Raw genomic sequence first — 24,834 nt, 5'->3', positions numbered from 1 at the left:
CCTTTCATCGGAGGGTTAGAAATCAGAGCCCTTAGGCTCTGGGGACCGCTCGCCCACCCCACCCCATCCCAGATATATCGTATCACATTCACATGTTATTATTATTTACACACTCACCTGTTCACCTTTCCGTACAATGTTACCAATCAGCGAAGAAACGCTTTCATTTCTAAAACCAACCCCAGACCTATTAGCTTTGACGACGTTAGGTTTAGGTTGAGAATTGTACATTGTGCTTGTATGACGAATAAACCCTGAATTGGATATCGTTTTTTAGAGATGAATGGGCGGGAATTGACAGGTTGATGTTTTCACTTAACCCCGACATTATGTTTCTTCTTTTGTATTGTGGCTGATAAGTTTGAAGGTCCCAAAGGTCTGCTGGCTGTTGGCTCAGAGGGCGGAGACCCAACTCTATGTGACAGCGACACACAACTGGCAAAGACACACAAACGGGTTGCCAAGCCAGCAGAAAGACTGATCTGCTCTATTTCTCTCACCCTAGCATGCTCCTTCGGATTTCGTTAAGCCACTTTAGCACTCGGTGTCAGACGGTTAAGTCCAATTAGCTTTGTGTTTTACTACAGAGGTTTCTCTTGTCTCTCTGCTCTTCAAATGTGTGCGCGAGAGAGGGAAAGAGCGAGCACTCTTCTCAAGGGCAGAGCTGGCTGACCAGAGCATTGCCCGGCCTCCGCCACAGGTGACAGGAAGTGAAGCAAAATGTCTCTCGTCCGCTCGCTCTCCGTGACCTCCCTGAACGGGCTTCCGCAATGGGAAGAAGATGACCTCCCCGTGGAAGAGTTGCTGCTCTTTGAAGTTGCATGGGAAGTTACCAATAAAGGTTTGTGGAGCATTTTTACTATCTGTGGTATGCTTTAAAGGTAACAATACAGTACTCTTCTAGTTCCCAAGTCTGTGGGTAAGTAACTCACACAGCCCAGGTGTTTGGTTTTTATGCATTCTGGTGATTGTAGTCCTGATTTTATAATGTTAGCAACATAACTACAAACCCCAGAATACTATGGGCAAAAACTGGACAAGATCAGAATCTCTTGCAATTGGAACGTGAATCTCTTGCAATTGGAACGTGTCGTGAGAGCTAAATTTAAGGCGCACGTGGAAGTCCTTTAAACTCCCTTAGACCGAGAGGGTCGAGTGCAGGTCCTGATCCATGCCAGAGTGTCTAGACATCCATATAGGACACCTTTACATACAACGAGCCGTATCTAGTCTCTTTTTTCAAGACTATGAGCGATTTATTCAGCTAAATTCATAAGCAAGTCATGCGTATTTATTCACATCAACTCACAAAACAATTCAGTGCCATCCTGAGTATCTATCAAGTGTCCCATCCTACTTACCCTATATCCTACAGTCCCTAATCTATACTCATACCTCAGCATTTTTAAATGGTAAGGGGCAGATTTACAAGCCCCCTGCGCCACTTTTGCGTCACCTTTCCCATGTTAAAAGTGACGCAAAAGTGGCGCAAGGGGCTTGTAAATCTGCCCCTAAGGCTTTAATAATTGTATCTCATTTTACTTACTTCATTTTCAACATGTATACAATTTATACCGTATAAACTTAATTAAAAGTTTAATTTTGAAAAATAATCACATAATAATATGTCTTTATTAATGCAGCTGTAAATGCTCAGAGCAGAAAACTAGTAAACATTGTGTTGTGGCAAATGTACCTGTACCACCAAACTTGAGAACTGAAAAACATGTTTGCTGACTTGAAAGTAAATCAAACAGGATCAAAGTAAACGGTCGATAAAGATCACGCGTGCAACCACTGGAAGTCTGTAAAAAGTTAACAAGCTGGAAAATTGCCTTTTCTACCCTACCTCACTAACTATAACGTTTCATCGTTGTACAAACATAGGAGTGGATCTGTGCGTCTGAAAGGTTAACTGCAGGCCCAGCAGATGGCAGCATAATGCAACAAAACACAAAGATGTAATGTTTATAAAAGACGCTCTGGACTCGTCAAAACCATAGTCACGAAAAGCAAGAATTGCTTTTGCCAAGTAAACCAACCCATTGCTGATGCTGATCTTGTCTATTGCTTGAATGCATTCAGCCGATCTACATCTAAAATCTGACACTGGATGATAAAGGGCCACATGAGTTCATCTCCTAAGCAGATTTATGAAAATAACAGGGAGTTTCGTCAGCGCTCTGAGTTTACATTGGAAGCCATATTGAGTGCAAAGGTGCACTTCTGTTTGGACAGGAGAATAACGCGCGAACGCTGCATGGCATTGACTGTGGCGTCCCCAGGGCTAAATCTGCACTTTGCACTGTGTTGAGTAATAAAATATCCCTTCACATGTAAAAACGAATTTGGGCTTTTGCAAGTAAGAGACGTCATGGGTTACATAATGGGATCGCAACAAACATCCATTTACTTCAATATACTTCAATATGTGTATTTTGCGTTGTGCATGTTTAAAGCAAATAATCGATACACTCACCAAGATCCATCAATCAATCAATCAATCAATGCATTTATAAAGCGTGCTACATACCCGTGAGGGTCTCAAGGCGCCGAGGGCGGAGGGGGGCAACTACTGATCGAAGAGCCAGGTCTTGAGGAGTTTTCTGAAGGCCAGCAGGTCCTGAGTCTGTCGTAGGGTGGTGGGGAGAGCGTCCCAGGTCTTGGCGGCGAGGTAGGAGAAGGATCTGCCGCCGGCAGTGGTTTTCCGGATACGAGGAACTGTGGCGAGGGCGAGGTTGGCTGAGCGGAGGTTTCGGGTGGGTGTGTGGAAGCTGAGTCGGTTGTTGAGGTATGTGGGTCCGGTGTTGTGTAGGGCTTTGTGTGCGTGGATGAGGAGTTTGAAGGTGATTCTCTTGTTGACGGGGAGCCAGTGCAGGCCTCTCAGGTGGGTCCATATGCAGCTGGGACCGGCTTTCGCCGGAAATGTACAATGCTTGCCCACGTCATGGCTAGATTCATCCACTACAACAGAATAAGCATAATTGGCCAGCTCACGGTGACAAATGCACTGGATGCACTAGTGCGTATTTGTAGAGTGCCAGCAAACAGGGGTGGTTGATTCTTCATGCAAGACACCTCTTTAAGAGAGGGGAATACAACACGTGACCCAAAATGTTTACTTTAATTTTCGTTTATTGTACTCTCCACTGTCAACGTAACTTAACACCATTCACCGCCACAGCACTCACAGCCATTATTCAGCCGAAGCCAATCCCTCTGGACACGTCCATTCTTACAGGTTAAATTGAATTATTTTAAATGCCACAAGCTGAATCCTAAAAGAATATCCCCACTCCGTGTTAGCCGAACAATAGACATGTAAGGATAATTTCCGAAAAATACAGTTGTAAAATAGTGCACGTACATTTTATGATTGTGCATTTGGAAATTGGAACAAACTGAAAACAAGCATTAGCAATGCCAGTTGGACTTGACTTGCATGTGACAGAGGGTGTGACCCGTTAGCTTTTCCAATGTTTTTCTTCCCCAGATGTCTGTCATGGCTGCTCATGCACCGTGATCATCTTGGAATGCTATTTCTGAAGGTTTATGAAAAAGTATTCTAAAGTGGCCAGATTGCGTGCCCATGCACCTGCATGCACAGATTACATATTGAAATGCTTTTTCTTAACATGTTTTTTTCTTAAGCTTTATCAAAAACCATTCAAAGATGGGTGTCTCTTGGGAGCATGCATAGGCAGTCATCTTGGAAAAGTTTGTTATAAAGATTGAGCAAAGCAGCCAAAGATAGCAGTCGGGCCTGCACTGATGTGCACGTGTGTGCATGGACGGGTTGCCATCCTACAATGGTAAAAGAGAATGACTGCCCTGTACTGCATTACTGGCGCACATCTAACAGTGCAGTAGAAGCAAGCAGTTACTCGGGGGGACTAATTGCAAAATAACGAGCGGGTGGGGCACGAAAAGAGGGGGAGAAGGCAGAACAAGGAGTGCGAGAGACAGAAAATATTCCTCATTCATTTCTGTGCACGTTCTTCATGTGAACAGTGGAAAGAAGCAACTAATGCAGTCAAACACAGTGACACTGAACTGCTCCTCGGACGAGGCAAATTCAAGAACAGGCAGAAATAAAAACCCTTAAGATCTGAGCAGTGCAACTATGATAGACCAGAAATCCATCAACTCTTTAGCCAGGGTCCGACCCAAAACTCAGGGTACGACCCACAACTCAGCCTTAAATCTATATTTAATACAGCGGGCCTGTTGCCAACAACTAATGCTGACTAAGCGAGACATAAAAATGGAATTCATAAGAGGAGGACCGTTTGAGTTTTTTTAAGAGATTGAAACAAAAAGGTATTCTGCCGCCTTTTTTCCAAGAGACTTCTTCTGAAGCTCAGCCCTTCTGTCTGCCGTCCTGTTCTATCTACAAAGGCCTTCTCCCCCAGTACGCAAACTGTTAGAATAAAGTAATATATCTCAACTGGGATGGACTGTCAAACTTTTATGGAATCCCTCTCTTATTCGAAAGCATCTATTTCATTATTCCAAATATGTTATTTTTGTTGGTAAAATTAGAATCTTCTTATATATTTGCTACTTTTGTTGTTCTAGGTAATCTATTGTAAACTTTTCTCCACTCCACTCCTCGTAGGGCCCAGACTCAGAAGTCCCTGCAGGGGGCTACTGTCACTAAATCCAGACCAGAACCTCACCCCTCCCCCACCCCTGGCATTGAAAGGCCCAAACTGGCAACATCCCAGCGCCTCACTGTGACTTAAATTAATAACACCAGGGAGTGGAACCAGACGGGAACCCTGCTCTTTTTTTAACTGAGTAAGCCAGCTACAAGCAGCAATTAACCCAGCTACAAGCAGAAAGGAACCCAGCTACAAGCAGCAAGTAACCCCTCTACAAGCAACAAGGAACCCAGCTACAAGCAGCAAGGAACCCAGCTACAAGCAGCAAGTAACCCCTCTACAAGCAACAAGGAACCCAGATACCAGCAGCAAGGAACCCAACTACAAGCTGCAAGTAACCCAGCTACAAGCGGCAAGGAACCCAGCTACAAGCAGCAATGAATATAAGCACAAGCAGCAAGTAACCCAGCTACAAGCAACAAGGAACCCAGCCACAAGCGGCAAGAACCCAAGCTACAAGCAGCAAGGAACCCAGCTACAAGCAGCAAGGAACCCATCTACAAGCCGCAAGAAACCCAGCTACAAGCATGAAGGAAGCCAGCTACAAGCAGCAAGGAACCCAGCTACAAGCAACAAGGAACCCAGTTACAAGCAGTAAGGGACCCAGTTGCAAGCAGCAAGGAACCCAGCCACAAGCAGTAAGGAACCCAGCTACAAGCAGCAAGTAACCCAGCTACAAGCAGCAAAGGAACCCAGTTACAAGCGGCAAGGAACCCAGCCACAAGCAGCAATGAACCAAGCCAAAAGCAGCAAGGAACCCAGCTACAAGCAGCAAGGAACCCAGCTACAAGCAGCAAGGAACCCAGCTACACCGGCAAGGAACCCAGCCACTTGCAGCTAGGAACACAGCTACAAGCAGCAAGTAACCCAGTTACAAGCAGCAAGAAACCCAGCCACAAGAGGCAAGTAAGCCCAGCTACAAGTAGCAAGGAACACAGTTACAAGCAGCAAGGAACACAGCTACAAGCAGCAGACCGCAGCCTCATGGTTTCTACAAATGAGTGTTCCAGAGGTTGAAAGGAGGCCAGAACAAACTGTAATTAAGACAGAGAACAACCAAGATTGGATTCTATTACACCTAAGGCCCCCAACATTGGGAACAGGGCAGAGCCTTAATAACACTGAGGGAAACAGGCTAGCACCACAAACCCTCAGTCACTAAATTTGAGGATGAGTGTCACTATGAGCAAAGCAAAACCAAACACCTACTGGCAAAAACTAAGAGCACTGCCATGATTGAAACTAGGGCCACAGGCTTCGAAGTCATGCCATTTGAGGTCCCAAGTTGACTGAACCCCCACTCTATAAAATGAGCTTTATTTATCAGATGTGATATACTTATGGAGACTCAATGTAATTTCCTGTGGTCCCACCTTGTGCACTATGCCACTGCTCGGCTAAACAACACCAAAACAGTATTTATTTTCGGGATGGGTCTGCCCCACCAGTCACAAATCTGTCTTCCTGTTTCTGATTCGTTGTGTGAGCAGTTGTCTTCCTTCTTTCTGAATATTGAAAAGCTTCTTTCGTCTTTTATATTCCCTCTTCAGATTGATAGTGAGGTCACTTCCCACCACCCCGAGTATTCTCCTGAGGATCCTACTTGAATTCCTTCTGATGCCTCGTCAAACTGAAATTATTAGGATCCGGCTCTATACTTACATTTGCTCAATGAGTATTATCAAGCTGGCCGCTAATATCATTGCCCACCCTACCCACATTCTCGAAACAGATCATCCTTTTACTCAAAATAACATAATATTGATTGAACCACATTTTCTAATTATTGGCTCATCTCCTAATGTGATCACATCAGCTGCTAATAATGCAGAAACTACCTGGCCATGCCGAAGGGGTCCTCCCCCAGGGATGTATGACATTACAACGCATGCTTTTACATCGCATGCTTTTACATCGCAGTTTTTACAACGCATACCATTACAACGCATAGCACTTTGGGGTGCTGGATAGTGAATAGTTTAATTTACTATTCCAACTGCAGTCCCCGTGGATAGTAGGGAAGGTGTTGGATAGTAAATTAAATCTATTCCCTATCCTAGAGCGCCCCCCAGCGCAATGCGTTGTAATGGTTTGTGTTGTAAAAGTTGCGATGTAAAAGCACTGCGTGGTAAAAGTTGCGTTGTAAAGGATGTTTCCCCTCCCCCAGTCATGGGCTTGAACCCATGCCGGCGGAAGGAAGCATTGGCCTAGGTGCCAGGGGCTCGTGAGGCCGCTTGGCTTCTGGCTTCACTCCTCGAACTTATTGTGTCGTTCCACGCGCTCTCCCGTCCCATATAAGGTCATATTTGGCAGCAGACGGGGGGGGGGGGAGTAGGGGGGCTCCGTTCATGGGGGTTTTCCTTTGCCTCGTTCATCTTGGAGAACAGACTTGCCATACATCTGCCCCTTCCTGCTTCTTTTTAGAGACCTTCCTTGCGGGTCCCTTGTTTTTCCTCAGTCAGACTTTGTTTACCACCCACCTGCCCCTGCAGGTCAAGTTAATGAAGATATATGACGTTCAATTGTATTCCTATCAGATGACACAGTTTATTTTAGTGATAGATGACAATCCTGCATCTAATCCACAGAATTTCCAACGATGTTTTATTGCCTTTTCTCAGTGGGTGCATGAGACTCACCCCGTGCTTATAAGGAGAAGTATGAAATCCCTATTATATGTGGAATTAATTCCTGTGGGTACTTTTTAATGCTGATCTCAATGTTTGTGTGAGTCAGCCCGCTCCTGTTTGTGCTGAATTTTTACAAGAAGCCTGCCTATATCATTATAGTTTTCTACTGCAAGAAATTTGCTTATGCAATACTCTTTGGAGAAACTTAAACTTTATTTAGAAACAGTCAGTAACTTGATTGCTACAAAAATAGTGAAATGTTCTGATTTCCCTGACTTTTAATTTCCCATTTCCTTTTCTGAATTGTGCACGCGATCATCCAGGTTAAAGTGATGCGCCATAGTAGCAGATATTTGTTGTCTTTGGGCAGAACATAATAGACAATATCGTGGCGTCACTAGGGTTGGTGTCACCCTGTGCGGGTAACTCATGGTGTCACCCCTCACGATTTACCGCATTGAAGCACACAGGAACATCCCCAGGGTTCATTAACTAAAAATAATTAAACTGTTGGGCAGGGGAGCATATTGCCTGCACTGGAACTCCCAAGGCATTATGGTGAATTCAGTCCTCAATAGTGTTGATACTCACAGTCTCTCAAGTGTTTGCCGCCTAGTGTTGGTATAGCCAGTACTGGATATTCTTGGACATGTGTTTCATGCTTAGTTGGTATTCCTCCAGTTTGGTTGTGCTTGACAGGCTGCTTCCCAACAGGAATTTCCTTCACCTCACAGTCAAGCAGTGTGTGCTCGATAAAAGACGTAGGTCAGTGCCAAGCATTTTTATAGTCGGAGGACAATGAGGCTTCATGCACATATTTACTTGCAGCAATGTAACGTATGTGAGATGGGGGGACTTCTTTTTAGGTCAATTACCATGGAACACAAAAGATTGGTTTAACGAAAAAGGAGAATATAAAAACGGAATATACAAACAGAAATGGAACGGATAAGTATTAATGGTAGGGATTATAGCCAGGACCACAGTAATTATGGGATTGTGCAGCATGGCAATTTTCACATAGTTATAGATTTGCCGCATTTGCCACATAATCCATCATCTGCTGCATAATCTGCAGATTTTAACTAAACACAATTGTTTCTAGCTCAAATGGTTCACCAGTTCCTAACAGCGTAGCAGCACGTGTTGCCACGCTGTGGAAGGTCTTTTGCAAAGTTTGACTAGTCACCTTTCTATTGCTTATTGCTATATTTGGGTATAAAACTGGTACTAATTATGTGCACCCAACAGTCCAGACAGTTTTAACATGTGTAAAAAGTACAAACTAATGAAGAAATACCATTTAAAAATATGCTGCATTAAATCGCATAATTTGCCTTTTTTGCCACACAATTTACTCAACTGTGCTACATAATTTTGCCCTCCCCTGCCGCATTATTCCAGTGGCCCTGATAATAGCAGAGGAAAGTTGTAGCATAAGGAAATAACTTATGTTAAATATAAAGGGGAAATGTTTATGTTAAGGCAAGGAATGTACAGGAATCTCATTTTAAATACATCAAATTATATATATGTGAACAAGTAGGAAGAGAGCAGGTAAGTGCTAAGCATCAATGGTTAAAAGTGGGGTTAAAGGAAGTAGTGGGATGGGGGCTCCCGATAAGTAAAAGAAGGCAAATCTGATATTACACGAGATTCCCTTCTAAAACATAAAATAATTGTCAACATTTTGAAAAAAAAAGGGCCCACGATGAATCTTAATATGATTAAGGAGCCTGAAAAACCAGAAACGAACATAGGATGATAGTGCTTCGTGCGCTGGTAACCCGGAATTTCCGAATCCAACTACTTCTGCGTTTTACCACACAAAATGGATTTACTGCAATTGCCACATAATTCATACTCTGCTGACTTATTGATAGAATAAAACAATGCTTTTAGCTGGAAAGTATCTATAGATATTAAGAAAAGCGCGACACATAGGGTGGCACGCTGTGGTGGCTGACCCTTTGCAATGGTTAACTTGTCACCTTTTGCGGCTAATTGATGCGCTCATGTCTTAAACTGGTAGGAATAAGGTTAAATAGTTGTTCAGAGTTCAGAAACTATCAGTGTGTGCTAAAATAATACTGCAACATAACGTGCCACATAATTGGACTTTTCTTGTTCCATAATTCAACCAATCCTCCTGTTTAATTTGGCTGCCTATGGCTGCACAATTCCAGTTGCCCGGTTTCGTTTGGATGCCCTTGTCAACGTTTGGGACACAGATTTCGAGGGAGAAAAGGGCCCTGAGCCTGTCATCACCGTTCCGATACAAGTGCCAAAATGCGTTTCAGTTTGAAGGTTTCAGAGGCTGATATGACCTGACTTGCACTTGCTGACGATGTTATTCTACAGACGTCCTTATTCCACCATGATATTGTCACACAATTCCTGCCTGGACTTCAGTGCACTACCGTGGATGGAGTAGCAAAAAGTGACATCATCTACCCATCGTCCCCGCAGAGCAGAGACGAGGCTGGAGAGCTGTGTTACACAGCGTAACCAGATTGGTGACACCCCATCTGATGGTGTCACCCGGTGCGGTCCGCACCCCCCACACCCACAGGTGTTCAGTAGATACCTTCCCATGCCACCTTGACAAAACAAAGAACCCCCTCACGTTATGGCCCATGAATTCTTAAAGAACCCTCCAATCTTTGCTTTTCCGTCATTCCAGCTCGAGGTGAAAAGCAAACATTGTGGGGCAACAACTCTACCCTCTAATAGGTACAAGAGATCTACCTTACCTTTTATGGTCTTACAGAATGTCTTAACAAGATTACCCCACACTCATCACAACCAGCCTTGATGCATGTTGAGTAATTCCATGACAACTAGCCCTGCCATATTTCACTTAATCTAGTTCAGAAGTAGGTAAATTAATCTAAACCAGCAACCATTGGTATTTTTACGAACCTGCACTAGCAAGTGTAATATCCAGGTCTCCGGATGCGCAGCTATGCAAGCTTTTGCTATGAGTAGATGTATCACTGATTTATTCGCCTGAATTTCGAATTGTTGGAAATGAATACTATGCAAGTATATGCTGAACGTATCAGTCTTACGAAGGATAATGCAATCTCAGGTAGTTATTGTCTGGGTGGAGTTAAAGGTCTTTGGAGAACCCAAGAGCCCTCTCCACCCTCATCAATTATTGTCAAGGAGTCCCTGCCTTTTGGATAATATTACTGTTATATGAGACACGCTCACCTTTCTATCGATAGATGATGTGTTTTATGGTGCTGTATTGATTTAAAGTTACATGGAACATATCTGATGCATTATTTATTGTTATTGTTTATCCTTGGGGTACCTGATTTTTGTTTTGGGAAGTGCAGTGGAGGGAATGGTTGCTTTTGAGGTTCATAACAAAGAATGGTCACAGAGTTGTCTCACAATTTAAACATTTTGGTAATGGTAGTAAATTCGTTTTACGAGTTGGGATAATTTTAAGGTGGTTCTATTATGTGAAAAATGTTGCTTCCATGTTGGAATGTGATGCAACATCTTTGAGATGGTTCTTCGTGGAAATAATGGATAGTGATCCAGAAAGTGAAAATGAGAAATATTTTTTCTAAATCCCTGAAAATCAGCCTCTGCCATTCCAGAAAACCTAAAGAGCTAGCATTCTATATACAGAACAAAAGCGAGGCAAACCTGAGAACTATGGTGCTAGAATTGGAAAAGTTGCATATGAAGCGTTTTCTATGCTTCGTGGAGCAGGAAATGAGCAATAGAAGAAGTTTATTTGTACTATTTGTTGATAATGCAAATTTAAAGCGAAGGTTAAAAAACACTCGAGGATTACTATACATGTTTAATATTTCATGGTATAATATAGTTCAAAGGGTCACAATAGGTTAAGGAGAGAGATCTCCCCCAGTGCCCAGCACTGCTTGTCCACATCTATTTATGTTCTAAACTAGGGGTCACCAACATTTTTCAATAGTGAGAGCTACTTCTGATCAATGAAACCCATCCTGAGCTACGATTCATATGTGGATTAGATTACGGTACATAAAGGCCAAGCAACTCAGACACTTTCTCTAGAGCACTAAGTTCTGCGGCATTGAGCAAATATTACTAATGGCATAAAAACTATACCCTGTAGAGTCCACGAGGACCTGCTTTATCCCTTTACACTTGTTTATGAATCATCTGCAAGAGACAAGAGTCTATCTGGAGTTTGTTGTTTCGTTGTCATGACATACATGGGATAGCAGCTCTTATGAGAGGTAGGGCCTGGAAGACTTTCATTATCCTTCTTGTTGCCCTAAAATTCATTGCTTAATGTTCAGACACCGGCCCTGCCTTAAGGATTCACGGGTAACTCGTGAATGGAATCGAACAATAATTATTAGCAAGGACGGACGTAAAGTTTGGTGCTACGGGAAAAAATGCCAAAGTACTCACACATATTAATTAAATCCTAACTTTTTTATACATTTGGAAATTTCACTCTTAACTATTAACATTATTAATTAATGCATTCATACTTCATAGTGCTCTGCATGTAAATCTCTGAAGCCATCGCCAAGCACATAGGTAAAGATTTGAGGCAAATGTGAAACATAAATTAATGAATGAAGAGACTGCTTAAGGAAGTTAAGCACTCTTGAAGAAATGAGAGAAAGATAAAACAAAAAAGAACAGCAAGGAATAATGAATTGTAAATAAAAGTGAGAGAAAGGAAGAAATGAGAGAAATATGGAACTAAAGACAAGGAGACTGTGAGAAAAGAAAGAACAAAGGAGAGGAAAGAAGAAAAAGGGAGCATGGGGGGAGTAACTGAGAAAGGAAGGGAAGAAGTGGATAGGGAAGGAAGGAGAGGAAAGAAAAATGGAAAGAAAGAAAATATACATAGGAAGGAAGAAGAGAGAGAAAGACAAGAATCAAAGATACAAGGGAAAAGTGGCAAAGGAACTTAGGCAAAAAAAGGAGAAAAATGAATGAGGATTTAGATGGAAGGGAAGAAGGACTAAATAGAAGAAGAAAGGAATTAAGGACAGAACGAGGGAAAGAGATGGAAAGGAAAGGAGGAATTAAACTGAGAAAAAGAAAAGGAAAGAATCACAGACAAAGTGAGGGAAAGAATGTAAGATGGAAACAATGATTGGGGTGTGGAGAACACGAGAAAGAAAGTGAAGAATGAACATAGGATAAAGGAGGTTAATGAAAAAGTAAGAAAAAAACAAAAGACAGATGGTATGAAGGAGGGAATGAAAGAGACAAATATGGAAATGAGAGGCAACGACCATGGTCATGCTCGAATTGCCTCCTACATTAACCCCTGTGTGTGCTGCATTTACTGCTTCCTCCTGCTTGTTATTTCAAAGCACGCAAGTTACATCGGGGGGAGGCTTGTAATTTGTACAACTCTTGCCACCTGGTTTTCCCTGCATCTGGGCTAGGAGTTAACTTGTGTTAGGTTACATTACGTCACCTATCACTTTTTCCTCCTGTGGCCATGTCATGGGGCTTCGGTAGAATGTGGTGTATGGGATTCTAGAATGTGGGAGTTGGGAGGTTACGGTTTGCTGTTGTGAGATGGCCATGATGTTCCTGCAGGCTTGAATAAAGAAACTTGCTCCTTACCTCCAAAGCTTGATCTTTTCATTGGCGACGAGCTCCCTGCCCCCACGCAGTGATGTGAAGCTCCTGGAGCCCGCCTTCAGGTGAGTGCAGTGGCCTTCAAACTAGTCTTGTTTTTCTGTGTCCTCGGCAGCCAGAGCTGGTCGTTCCATCGTCCGGTTTCAGTCAGGTTGTGAACCTTCAAGGTGAGATCCTATTTTCGACTATGCAGCGGGAGCGCATTGAGGGAGCACATTGCAGGGGTCGCCGCAGTTGTCACCTGCGGCGAGCTCTTTCCATGAGCTGCTGTCTGCGACCATCACCGAGTGCCTGACCTTTGCCTGAGCTGCAGGCCTACGTAAATGTATGCACAGGCACACAGGGGGCCATTTTGATTTGGGCTGGAACTAGGCCATTCTTCAGTTTCTTCTCTGCCGGTGACACACACACCTCTTTTAAAACGTGTTTCACTTTCCCAGGAAATCAGATTCAAAATAATTCCCATATCCCTTTGGTGTCTCCAGGCTAACAAGTTGTCTTCCCTTTTGGTGACATATATCTTCCCATTGGCCTCTCTGCCTTTGAACTAAAATGTCTTCAACACGTACCCCAATACTTCAATTTGTGATCCACCATGACTGACAGGGCCAATATCTGGGGGGAACAACTTCTCATCAGGGAACGTCATCCCACACCCTATCTCCAATCATGGTAAATGGTGAACCGAAGTCTGCCAATACGACAAAAGTTTTGCCACCAATATCAATTTCACAATGAGGCGTAATTATCACACTAGGGCCCACTTCACTTGCCTTATCATTCACACTCAAAGCCCTCATCCGCAGTCCATCTGCCACCCATTGCAGAGTCTCCACTGCACGCACTCTCCTTGTGAACCTACAGACTCTATCATAATGCTCCTTAAGGCCACAGCAGTTCCAGAAGCGGTACCCACTTTTTATCAAATAGTTTGCGGTGCAAATGTGCAGTCTGCTAAGTAGTTTGGATTTTCAACCCCCTCCACAGTAGCAATTGCATCTGTTAGAAATGGGGATCTCTAGTTGGCAAGGGCTTGCACCTTTGTTCAAGTAGGAACCCTTCTTCCTAGTCAGGGTAAGGGAGTTACACTCCTAAAATAACCCCTGATACCCCTTTGGTAGCTTGGCATGAGCAGTCAGACTTATCTTAGATCCAGTGTGAAGCATTGCACATAATCAACAGTAACACAGTTAAAGCACTACAAAAGGACACCACACCAGTTTACAAAAATATCCTATATTTTTTAAACTTAAAACAAGACCAAAACAATAAAAATCCACAATACAGTACTTAAAAGGTATACTTTGTAAGAATACTTGAAAAACACAGTTCGTACGAGTCTGTAGCTCGGTCCGGGGCTCCCACGATGCTGAAAATAACAGAGTCTAGCAGTTCCAGCCCACTGTGTCGGTAAGGGCCAGCAAAAGCGTGAACAGACTCGGTAACAGTACTTTTTTCATTGCAGCAGACACGTTGGTGCAAGCCAGTCGTGGCAACCATCGGGTTGCATTGCAAAATGGAAGCGGTGCAGGGTGCGGTGTGCTCTTGATGCGGTGCAGGCAGCAGCTCGGTGATGATCATCCAGACAACATCTGTGAGACCAAGGCTTACAGTGCAGGGTGAGACGGTGCTCGATGCAGTGCTGGCAGGTTGCAGCCAGACAACAGAGCCGGTTTGCGGGAGCTGGCGTTGGTCGACCCAGATGGCTGTGTGGGACGAGGCGGTGCATTGTGAAACGTACGAGCGGTGCCCCCAGCCACGATGCGATCATGGGTGTCGAAGTCAGCAGCAGCGACGGCTTCGGTGTGACCAGGATGGCGAAGTGAAGGGAGCCGGTGCGGTGCCCAAAGGTCACAGCGCAAGCAGCTGCTCAGTGGCTGCGGCATTGGTGGTGGTCGTTGGTGAGACCAGGGTTGCAGTGTGAGATGTGGACGGTGCTGTCTGTGGTGCCGTCAGGACACTGAGCCAGCAACAAAGTCGGTGACAGAATCAGTTGCGTTTCCCTTCTCTGTGGCAGCTGAAACAGCAGTTCCAGAAGCGGTACCCAGAGGTTGGTGAAGTCTTTGCAGTCCATGAGACCTCAGAACGGATGTACGTCAGTACAACGCGATATTTTAGATCACGGTACTTTACAACGCTGCCATTACAACGCAAGTCGTTACAACGACTTGCGTTAGTGTGCGCGGATTGAGGATTATTATAATTTTATATTCCCACACCAGCCCACGTAACAGTAGGGAAGGTGTTGGAATATAAAATTACAATATTCCTTTATTCCTTATCCAAAAGCGCCATCCAGCGCAAGTCATAGTAATGACTTGCGTTGTAATGGCATCGTTGTAAAGGTAGTGCAGTGTAAACACCGCGTTGTAAACGATGTTTCCCCGTCAGAACAGGAGGCAAGCTCTATTTCAGGCCCTTGGAGATAATCAATAAAGAAGTTGCAGAAAGTTCAGTCCAATCCTTTCACTGCCCAAGACAGAATAAGCATCCCCTGCAGGCCAACACAGCAAAGAACTCAGCAAAGTGGTAGTTTCTCCTCACAGCTTCTCCAGCTATTCTTCTTGGTAGTCTTCTTGGTTCCAAAAGAGTTTTAAAGTTCCTCAATAAAAAAGCCCTAATTCTAATGACGTGATGATGTCACGGGGGTCATGCTTGCGTCTTGCGAGGTTGCGCTATAGTGACGCTTTGTACACTGGGATCACTCACGGCACATGGGCACAGTTGGAAATTACTCACTCACATACTTTGGTTCCACAGCTCGTGGGCAGCTCGAGCAGTGCTCAAATGCTTGAGCTGAGGATGTTACCTCCTCAAAACAGTGAGCCCTCTCTGAACCGTTTACCCTCATGTGAAGGGGCTTCCGGCTTTCTCAGTAGCGCTTGACCGGTGAGTTGGCTGCATACATTCCAATCCAATCCAAATAAATATAAAAAAGTTCACCTCCTTCATAAGGAATCTTATTGGTTTTCCAATCGGAGCCTTGAGCTACAGCCTTGTCATCACAACCTCAGCCCTTTACTCTCTGATCTGTCTTTCTTCATGGCCTAGCCTGCTCGTCGACTGTCTTTGATCTGACTGGCACATGATATTAAGGCAAGATCTCTTCTAGTACAGGACACCATAGGCCATATTACACATAGGGTGCACTGTCTCTGTATGTTCTGCAGTGAATGTCTAAATGGGTGCGCTGGACACACCCTGTTACAGCTAATGTGTTTTTTCCACATTAGTGAAAGGTGGACTGGCTCTTTCACCTGTGGTGTCCCTTGGACCTCTGTCCCCCTCCCCACAAACAAGGAGTAGGCTCTCAGGGTAGACTGTGTAGTGATCCGTGGTGCACAGTCAATATGCCTCCTGATAGCTTTTTTGCCTTACACAGTGCCCTGAATATGGGGTGGACGTGAGTGTAATGACAAAGGATTCTCGCATATGTTTTGCAAATACAAGCAAAATGTAGTTCTGCTTTTAGTGGAACGTTCATAAGGACCACAATGGATCAGTTTTTGCTTTAGTGTGAGTGGTTCTCACAGTCAAAGTGAGGTCTATTGAGAACCACACAAGGAAAGAGAACTGACTGATTTATAGGTGGTTTGGACAGTTCATGTGGTTCACTCAGGACGTTGTCCTGCTAAGGATAGCCACAGAATCTGCCTGAACTGTAAATTCTGGCCATTCTCTGGTTTGCGATTTCACTCTATGTTTGAATTAAAAAAACGACCAGATGTCACCTATTTTGCATTTCATGATATAGTTTCCCCCACCACTATTTCTGACAGTGGTCGCCATTGGATGCTCCACCATTGGGAACCCAGCAGCTCCCCCAATCTCAGTGAGGATAGAGAACCACAAGTTTGATGGGAATGGATCACTGCAAATTTGTGCCCCATCTCCAACAAATTCTAATTGATGCCCCAACTTTTTTTCGGTTAAAATGGAGTTAGAAAAAGTGAGCGTGGTGAAGTCTTGTTATGCTGAGTAGGCAGAGTGCATATTCTTTGTGATGTAAAAACTGGAGAACAAACAAAAATGCATTGCATGGTTTTGATCTTTATAAAGACTTATACTCTGGGTTTTATTGTATGTAAAAACCCAATAAAACCCAATGTTTACATTCACCAACAGTAAATATTAATGTGTGTTGCAGTAGTAGTACCCAGAAGATATAATGTGGTATGTGGCAAGATTACATGCCACTAATCTCAGGCTCCCTTTCAGAATAAATGAATGAATATTACCACATCAAGGACAAAAAAATCTTTGTTAGCTTTAAAAAGTGCACGGCTGGCAAATGTTTAAAAACAAGAGGCACTGGTAATCTTTGTGTTAATGATAACATTTTTATTGTCTCTCAATTGCAAATTGGGGCAGGCACTTGACAATTCGGGACTTGCATTCCCACTAACCTCTGCCAAAAAAGCCAAACCAGGGCTTCGGGCAACAGAAAATGTGATGAGCTAGTTAATGTAGCATCCTCCCCAACTCGGGAGCATACAAACGAATACGCCACACATGGTGCTCTGTAACAGACATCTTTATTCCTCAACATACCAATACACTCTGCACTCTGTTTATGTCATAACCCTTCATAATCTCATCTCAACACCTCCCAGCAGGTTACGTAATTCCTCTGCTGAGTCTGCTCAGAACTGCAAGGGTCCTAGCGCACATTCTCACAACACTACATCTCCCCCTTTGTTAAATAAAAAGTATCAAAGACAGTCATGTTATTTCTTCACTTGAGCCACTCACACTAGATGGCCAGATCAAGTGGCATGAGGTGGTTGAGATCTATTCTAACTGTGCACATATGGCACAGGTTCTGATGCTTGATCTGGACTGTAAGGCGGGATTACCTCATTCAAAATTCTAGGAGCTGACAAATGTCAAAGTAGGTGCTTCAGTGTGACGAGTCCAGTGGGATGGGCGTTCCATGTATCCTTTGCACGTTACAACCTTCAGAAGATTGACAGCATACAGAGTGTCTGTTTTCCACTTTATTTCTGCTTGACTAGGAACCAGTTACCTTCATAGAATACTGTTTCCTGAGCTCATTGAAGCGGATCAGCATATGTTTTCATTTTGCTTTTTCGAGAAGTGTCTGTGACATGAACAATCAAGGATTGTCTACTGCCCACTGTGGCAGTTTGGTTCCAATGGCTCTCACAAATAGCAAGGTGCCACTACTCTCACCAGTTGTGGAGTGAGGAGTTGAACAATAAGCCCGGAGGGCTTGACACAGGGCCTGGTTTAACTCCATCCCCTCAATCAATGTTAGTTGAATTACCCTTTTGAGGGTTCTCATAAATCGTTCCGCAACACCAATTGCTTGGGGCTCAATGACTGTAGATGATAACTCCTCTTCTAAGGTAAAGCATGAATATTCATCAGTGAAAACCATGAGCTGATTTCAGTTTCCTAAGGGCCCAAAGAAATGAACTGCAATTCTTTCCCAAGCCTGGGCAAGAAGGTCAGACATTGTCAATGGATGCTGCTTCACTTTGGGGGGAAAGTCAGTTGCAAATATGGCACTCTTTTAGGTTCCTCTCAACTCACTAGTCTAGGTCCGGGAACCACACTCGGTCTCTTTAGGCTCTTTTGGTGGCTACAATGCCACAATGACCTTAATGGGCTAGTTTAATGACTTTCTGTCTTAGGACAATTCTTGAGTCTCTAAATACAACACCTTCCCTAGTCATGGGCGATTTATTCTGTAATTTTTTTTAATTTAACATCATCAGCAAAAGGCAGAGCACTCTTCTTCCATGATTGATTGAAATGATGTCTTTGAGGATAAGTGTTTTCTTATCAGCATTAGTAGCAGCAATAATCTGTTCAATGGATAGGGCTGCTGGTGTGCTGGATCTCACAATGAAGTTAATGTACTCATCAGCCGTTTTGGATGTCAAACCGTGACGATGTAGCTGTACTTGTGAAAAATAATCAGCAGGGTTCTCATCTTTACCCGCCTTGTGTTCAATTGCAATTGCGAGGGGGCATCTTGGCTTTAGGGTTTCCAAAAATAGTGGGCAGTGCTTGGTGGTCTGTAGTGATAGTGAAACATTTTCTATATAGAAACATATGAAAATGTTCGAAGGCCAACAATACAGGTAGAATCTCCTTTTCTGACTGAGAATAGGCACAGTGTGTGTCTGACAAGTTTCAATTGTCATGGGCCCTCAGATGGCCATTATATTGAGAAAGGGTTGTCCACAGCCCCACAAGGCTTGCATATTCTCAATCGCTGGTTTTATTCTTTTGAAGATTTGCTCACATTCAGCCGACCACTCGAAAGGGACATTTCTTTTTATCAAGTCTCTATATGGGGCACTCATAGTAGCAAAGTCACAAATGTACTTTGACAAATAAATGACCATCTCTAAGAAGGATTGCAGCATGGTGGCATCTTGTGGGGGCAAGTAGCTTACAGTGCATGCACTTTATCTGGCTTAGGAGTCATTCCCCCATCAGGGAATATGTGCACAAAGATGCTAAGTTTGGTCTTATGAAACTGACAGGAGTACCCCTTCTTGGTCAGTACATGTTGCTTGTCATTATCATTGAGGTAAGCAGCACCACGCAGCCGGTCCCCTCTCGACTAAGCAGGACTGTTACCCGCCGATCTTACCAGATCACTATCCCTCAAATAGGCACCAATGTAGTCTGTTGCAGCTTCTGGATGGGTGAAGAAAACCATTATCCCCTTGTATTCCACGCTGAGCTCAGCAGGAAAGACCATAAGAATCTGACTGCTTTTGTTCGCAAGTTTGATGGGGTTGGGTCGCTATAAGAAATGTAAAATCAATCTGTCAGTTGAATGGTCAATTTTGGGATATTATTGCTCATATTATCTTATTTTGACCAGCACTAAATCACGTCCGGAGAAAATATTTTCATCTAATAATTAACGAGGTAGGTTATAAACGTTACATCTGTTGAGTATTGCTTCAATAGAACAATTAGTACAGTGATAACTTTTTGGTTATTAAATGCATAAAAACTTCAAAAGTCTTCAAGCTAAGGTTAATTGGTCAAGTTTTCTTTTGCTGCACTGTTTAAGTGTCCTCGCAATAAGATACATAGCATGGCCAAACTAAGGACACTTGTAGATTTTACCAGTAATAATCAACCCTGAGGGATGAAAATAAGTGAAGTTTAGTTATCAGGAGTAACAATATACACATAAGTTAATCATTTAACATACTGATACACCAACCTTGATTTTAAAAAAATCTACAAGTGTCCTTAGTTTGACCATGCCATGTATTGTTCTTATTGGGAGAATATATATATAGTCTGAAGTCAATCTCCCACCACACACGGCCAGGGTTTGGCCACCCACAGGGGGTTTGGCGCAGGGCCTGCAGCCTACCTCTTTAGGGAGGGTGAGTGCAATGAGTGGAAAGAAATGTGTGATTTAAATGCATCTGTAGAAGTTGCATGTGTAACTAAAGCAGCATTGACCAAAGACACACCTGGGGCCGCATTATGATAAGTGCCCTGGGGGCGCAACAAGAGTTTTCGCCCTCTTTGCGCACCCCCGGGGCACTTTTGTGTTTTATAGCAGGGGCACAGACGCTTCTGCGTCCCATTCCATAATACCGATAGCGCTTGCGCACTTTAAGCGCCAGCGCTACCTTCAGAGTGTGTTGCCTCATTTGCATAGGGGCTTGCCCTATGGAAATGAGGGAATTCTTTGACTGTGCGCCTGCACCATATTACAGAAGCGGGCGCAGAGGCAATGCAGCCCTCAAGAGGTGCACTGACACTGCGCCATTTAAAAGGTGGCACACTGTCAGTGCACCTCCCGAGAGCAGCCCTCTGCAGAGAGTAAAGGGGGGTACCATGGACCCCCTAGACATCCCCTTACAGGCGGGTGCAGTTAGTGACTGCACCCGCCTGCAAGGGGATCTCTATTACCCTGTAAATTGCAGGTGGGTGCCGGCTGCACCTTGAAAACACGGAGCAGCTGCTCCGTGTTTTCCCATGTATGCACTGCCCTGGGGGCAATGTGAGTTTGTGGTTGCCCTGGGGGCAGTGCATACATCATAGTAGGGTGCCTTGTGATTGTTTGCGCCCGGCACACCTTTTAAAAGCTTAGCCGGGTGCAAACAATCACAATGCTTAATACGGCAGAGGCCCCCTTTACACTCTTTACCCCCTGCAGAGGGCTGCTCTCGGGAGGCGCATTGATAGTGCGCCACCGTCAGTGTGCCTCCTGAGGGCCGTTTTGACTCTGGGCCCACTTCTGTAATATGGCATGGGCGCAGAGTCAAAGGAATTCCCTCATTTGCATAGGCCACGCCCATATACAAATGAGGGAACGCCCTCTGAAGATAGCGTGGTGCTTTAAGTGCGCCAGCGGTATCAGTATTATAGAAGAGGACGCACAAGCCTCTGCGCCCCCTTCTATAATACCAAATTGGCCCGGGGCATTCAAAGCAGGCACCAACGTCTGTTGCGCCCCAGGGGCACTGATTGTAATATGGCCCCTGGTCCCTAATATGACTACCTAATCAAAAGACTAGTGGAATTTCCTCTTTTCGAACCATGATGACGTGAGATAAGGAGTATAACGAGGAAAGAGCATCTGTAAGTGTTGACAAGTGTGAGAGAGCGCCCCACCTCCAGAGCTGTCACCAGGGCTGGACTGAGTTTTTCTAGTTTGAACAACTTTGGAAAAAACTCATTAAAAAAAACTCACACTTGCTAGATAGGCATTATAACAACGACTTAATCAATCAATCAATCAATCAAAGCATTTATATAGCGCACTACTCACCCGGAGGGTCTCAAGGCGCTGGGGGAGGGGGGTCCGCTACTGCTCGAACAGCCAGGTCTTGAGTTGCTTCCTGAAGCCGAGGTGGTCCTGGGTCAGGCGGAGGTGGGTCGGGAGGGAGTTCCATGTCTTGGCGGCGAGGTAGGAGAAGGACCGTCCCCCTGTGGTGGCTCTTCGGATGCGGGGGACGGCGGCAAGGGCGTGGCCGGTCGATCGAAGCTGGCGTTTGGGAGCTTAGAGGTTGAGGCGGCTGTTGAGGTATCCTGGGCCTTGGTTGTGTAGGGCTTTGTGTGCGTGGGTGAGGAGTCGGAAGGTGATTCTCTTGTTGACCGGGAGCCAGTGCAGGTCTCTCAGGTGTCTGGAGATGTGGCTGCGACAGGGGATGTCCAGGATGAGACGTGCTGAGGCGTTCTGGATCCGCTGGAGTTTCTTCTGGAGCTTGGCGGTTGTTCCGGCGTAGAGGGAGTTGCCGTAGTCCAGACGGCTGGTGACGAGGGCCTGGGTGACCGTCTTCCTGGTCTCGGTGGGGATCCACCGGAAGATCTTACGTAGCATGCGCAGGATGTTGAAGCACGACGAGGAGACGGTGTTGGCTTGTCTGGTCATGGAGAGGGAGGAGTCCAGGATGAAGCCTAGGTTGCGTGCGTGGTCCGTTGGTTTGGGTGCGCTGCCTAGGGCGGGGGGCCACCAGGAGTCATCCCAGGCGGAGGGTGAGGATCCCAGGATGAGGACTTCCGTCTTGTCCGAGTTCAGTTTCAGGCGGCTGTTCTTCATCCATTCGGATACCTCTTTCATCCCTTCGTGAAGGTTGGCTCTGGCGGTGGCGGGGTCGTTGGTGAGGGAGAGAATCAGCTGGGTGTCGTCGGCGTAGGAGATGATGTTGAGGTTGTGCTGGCGTGCGATGTCTGCGAGTGGGCTCATGTAGACGTTGAAGAGGGTTGGACTGAGCGAGGAGCCTTGAGGAACACCGCAGATGACTTCGCTGGCTTCAGATCTGAACGGGGGGAGGCGGACTCTCTGTGTCCTTCCGGCGAGGAAGGAGATGATCCACTCCAGTGCCTTCTCCTGGATTCCGATGTTGCTGAGTCGCTGCACTAGTGTACGGTGGCAGACAGTGTCGAAGGCCGCAGAGAGGTCTAGGAGGATGAGGGCTGCTGTTTCTCCGCTGTCAAGCAGTGCTCGGATGTCATCGGTGGCTGCGATCAGGGCGGTCTCGGTGCTGTGGTTGGCCCGGAAGCTGGACTGCGAGGGGTCGAGGGATCCGTTCGTCTCGAGGAAGGCAGCCAGCTGCTTGTTGACGGTCTTCTCGGAGACTTTAGCAGGGAATGGGAGCAGCGAGATGGGGCGGTAGTTCTTGAGGTCGGTGGGGTCGGCTGATGGTTTCTTTAGTAGAGCGCTGAGTTCGGCGTGCTTCCAGCTCTCCGGGAAGGCAGCGGTGTCGAAGGAGGTGTTGATGATGTCCCGCAGGTGGGGTGCGATGACAGCGTCGGCCTTGTTGAAGATGTGGTGAGGGCAGGGGTCGGTAGGAGATCCGGAGTGGATGGAGTTCATCGTGCGGACGGTGTCTTCGGTGCTGCTCGGGGTCCAGGCGCGGAGGGTGGTGGTGGGGGGCGGTGGTTCAGTCGTGGCGTGCGTCGGTTGAGTGCTGAAGCTGTTGTGTATGTCCGCGATCTTGTTGTGGAAGTAGGAGGCGAGGGAGTTGCAGAGGTCTTGCGAGGGGGTGATGTCGTTGTTTCCGGCGTTGGGGTTGGAGAGCTCTTTAACGATGTTGAAGAGTTCCTTGCTGTTGTGTGCGTTGTTGTCCAGTCGTTCCTTGAATGCGGTTTTCTTGGTGGCGTGGATGAGTTGGTGGTGTTTTTGGGTGGCGAGCTTGAGGGCAGTCATGTTGTCCGGTGTAGGGTCTCTGCGCCATGTTCTCTCGAGGGCTCGGCAGTTCTTCTTGGAGCTCTTGAGTTCGTCGGTGAACCATGGGGCTTTATTGCAACCGGGTCTGCTAGGCGGGGTCTTCAGAGGGGCGAGGTCGTCTGCGCAGTTGCTGATCCACTTCGCGAGGTTGGTGGCCGCCTGGCTTGCGTTGGTTGCGCTGGTGGGTGGGTTCTTGCTCAGGGAAGTCACGAGCTGGTCAGCTGTGATCTTGTTCCAGCTTCTGCGTGCAGCCTGTTGCTGGTGGTGGTGGATCGTGGTCCTTCTGAAGCTGAAGTGGACGCAGCTGTGGTCCGTCCAGTTGAGTCCGGTGGCGTGGCTGAAGGCGATGTCCTTGCAGGATGAGAAGACGGGGTCGAGTGTGTGTCCGGCGTAGTGGGTGGGGGTGTTAACCAGTTGCTTGAGTCCGAGGTTGGCGAGGTTGTCCAGCAGGGTGGTGGTGCTGCGGTCGTTGTTGTTCTCCAGGTGGAAGTTGAGGTCCCCGAGGAGGATGTAGTCGGCGGAGAGGAGGGCGTGCGGGCTGATGAAGTCGGCGATGTCTTCGCTGAATTGTGTGCGTGGTCCCGGGGGTCTGTAGATGAGGGTGCCTCTGAGGGTGGTCTTGGGGTTGATGTGGACCTGGAAATGCAGGTGCTCGGCGGGTGCAAGGGTGTCGTCGGTGTTGGTCGTGATGCGGATGGTGTTCCTGTGGATGATGGCGATTCCTCCTCCGGTCTGGTTGATGCGGTCCCTTCGGATGATCTTGTAGCCGTCTGGGATGGCGATGGCGATGTCGGGTGCTGAAGAGGCGTTCATCCAGGTTTCCGTGAGGAAGGCGACGTCTGGTGAGGTTGTGTCGAGCAGGTTTCAGAGCTCGATGGCGTGTCTGTGGCTGGAGCGGGTGTTGAGCAGGATGCATTTCAGGTGGCTGCTGCTGTTGCTCGTCTTGGTCTTGGTTGGTGCAGGAGTATTGCTGGTCCGGATGCAGGTGAACTTGCAGACGTTGCAGCAGAAGGGTCCGTGGGTGCGTCTCGGAGTGGCTCGGTAGCATCCTGGGATTCGTCCGGCGTTGAGTGCATTGAGGGTGGCGGCGTCGTACGTCCGGCGGGTGGGCTGGGGTCTGCAGGGGCCAGGAGTCCTGGCGCTGGGCGCGGACCAGGCGCGGACGGGCTAGACGGGCTTACCTTTGGCGCACCTTCGGCGCTCAATCGGTGCTCCCGCTGCGCGGTCGCTCTGGGGGCGT

General features: G+C 46.1%; 1 protein-coding gene across 2 annotated transcripts in view; it reads left to right on the top strand.

The window, feature by feature from the left end:
• Nucleotides 1–465: 465 nt before the first annotated feature.
• Nucleotides 466–24,834, top strand: part of GYS2 (glycogen synthase 2) — a 589,778-nt gene continuing 565,409 nt past the window's right edge. For both annotated transcript variants that reach the window (XM_078674071.1, XM_078674070.1), the window contains exon 1: nucleotides 466–841. In XM_078674071.1, the coding sequence (XP_078530197.1) occupies nucleotides 721–841 (121 nt within the window). In that variant the 5' untranslated portion in view covers nucleotides 466–720. The remainder of the gene's footprint in view (nucleotides 842–24,834) is intronic.

Source organism: Lissotriton helveticus, chromosome 1_1 (assembly GCF_964261635.1).
Source record: "Lissotriton helveticus chromosome 1_1, aLisHel1.1, whole genome shotgun sequence".
NCBI classification, from domain to species: Eukaryota; Metazoa; Chordata; class Amphibia; order Caudata; family Salamandridae; genus Lissotriton; species Lissotriton helveticus.
Note: the sequence above shows the minus strand (reverse complement) of the source record. Positions and strands in the feature narration are given on the sequence as shown.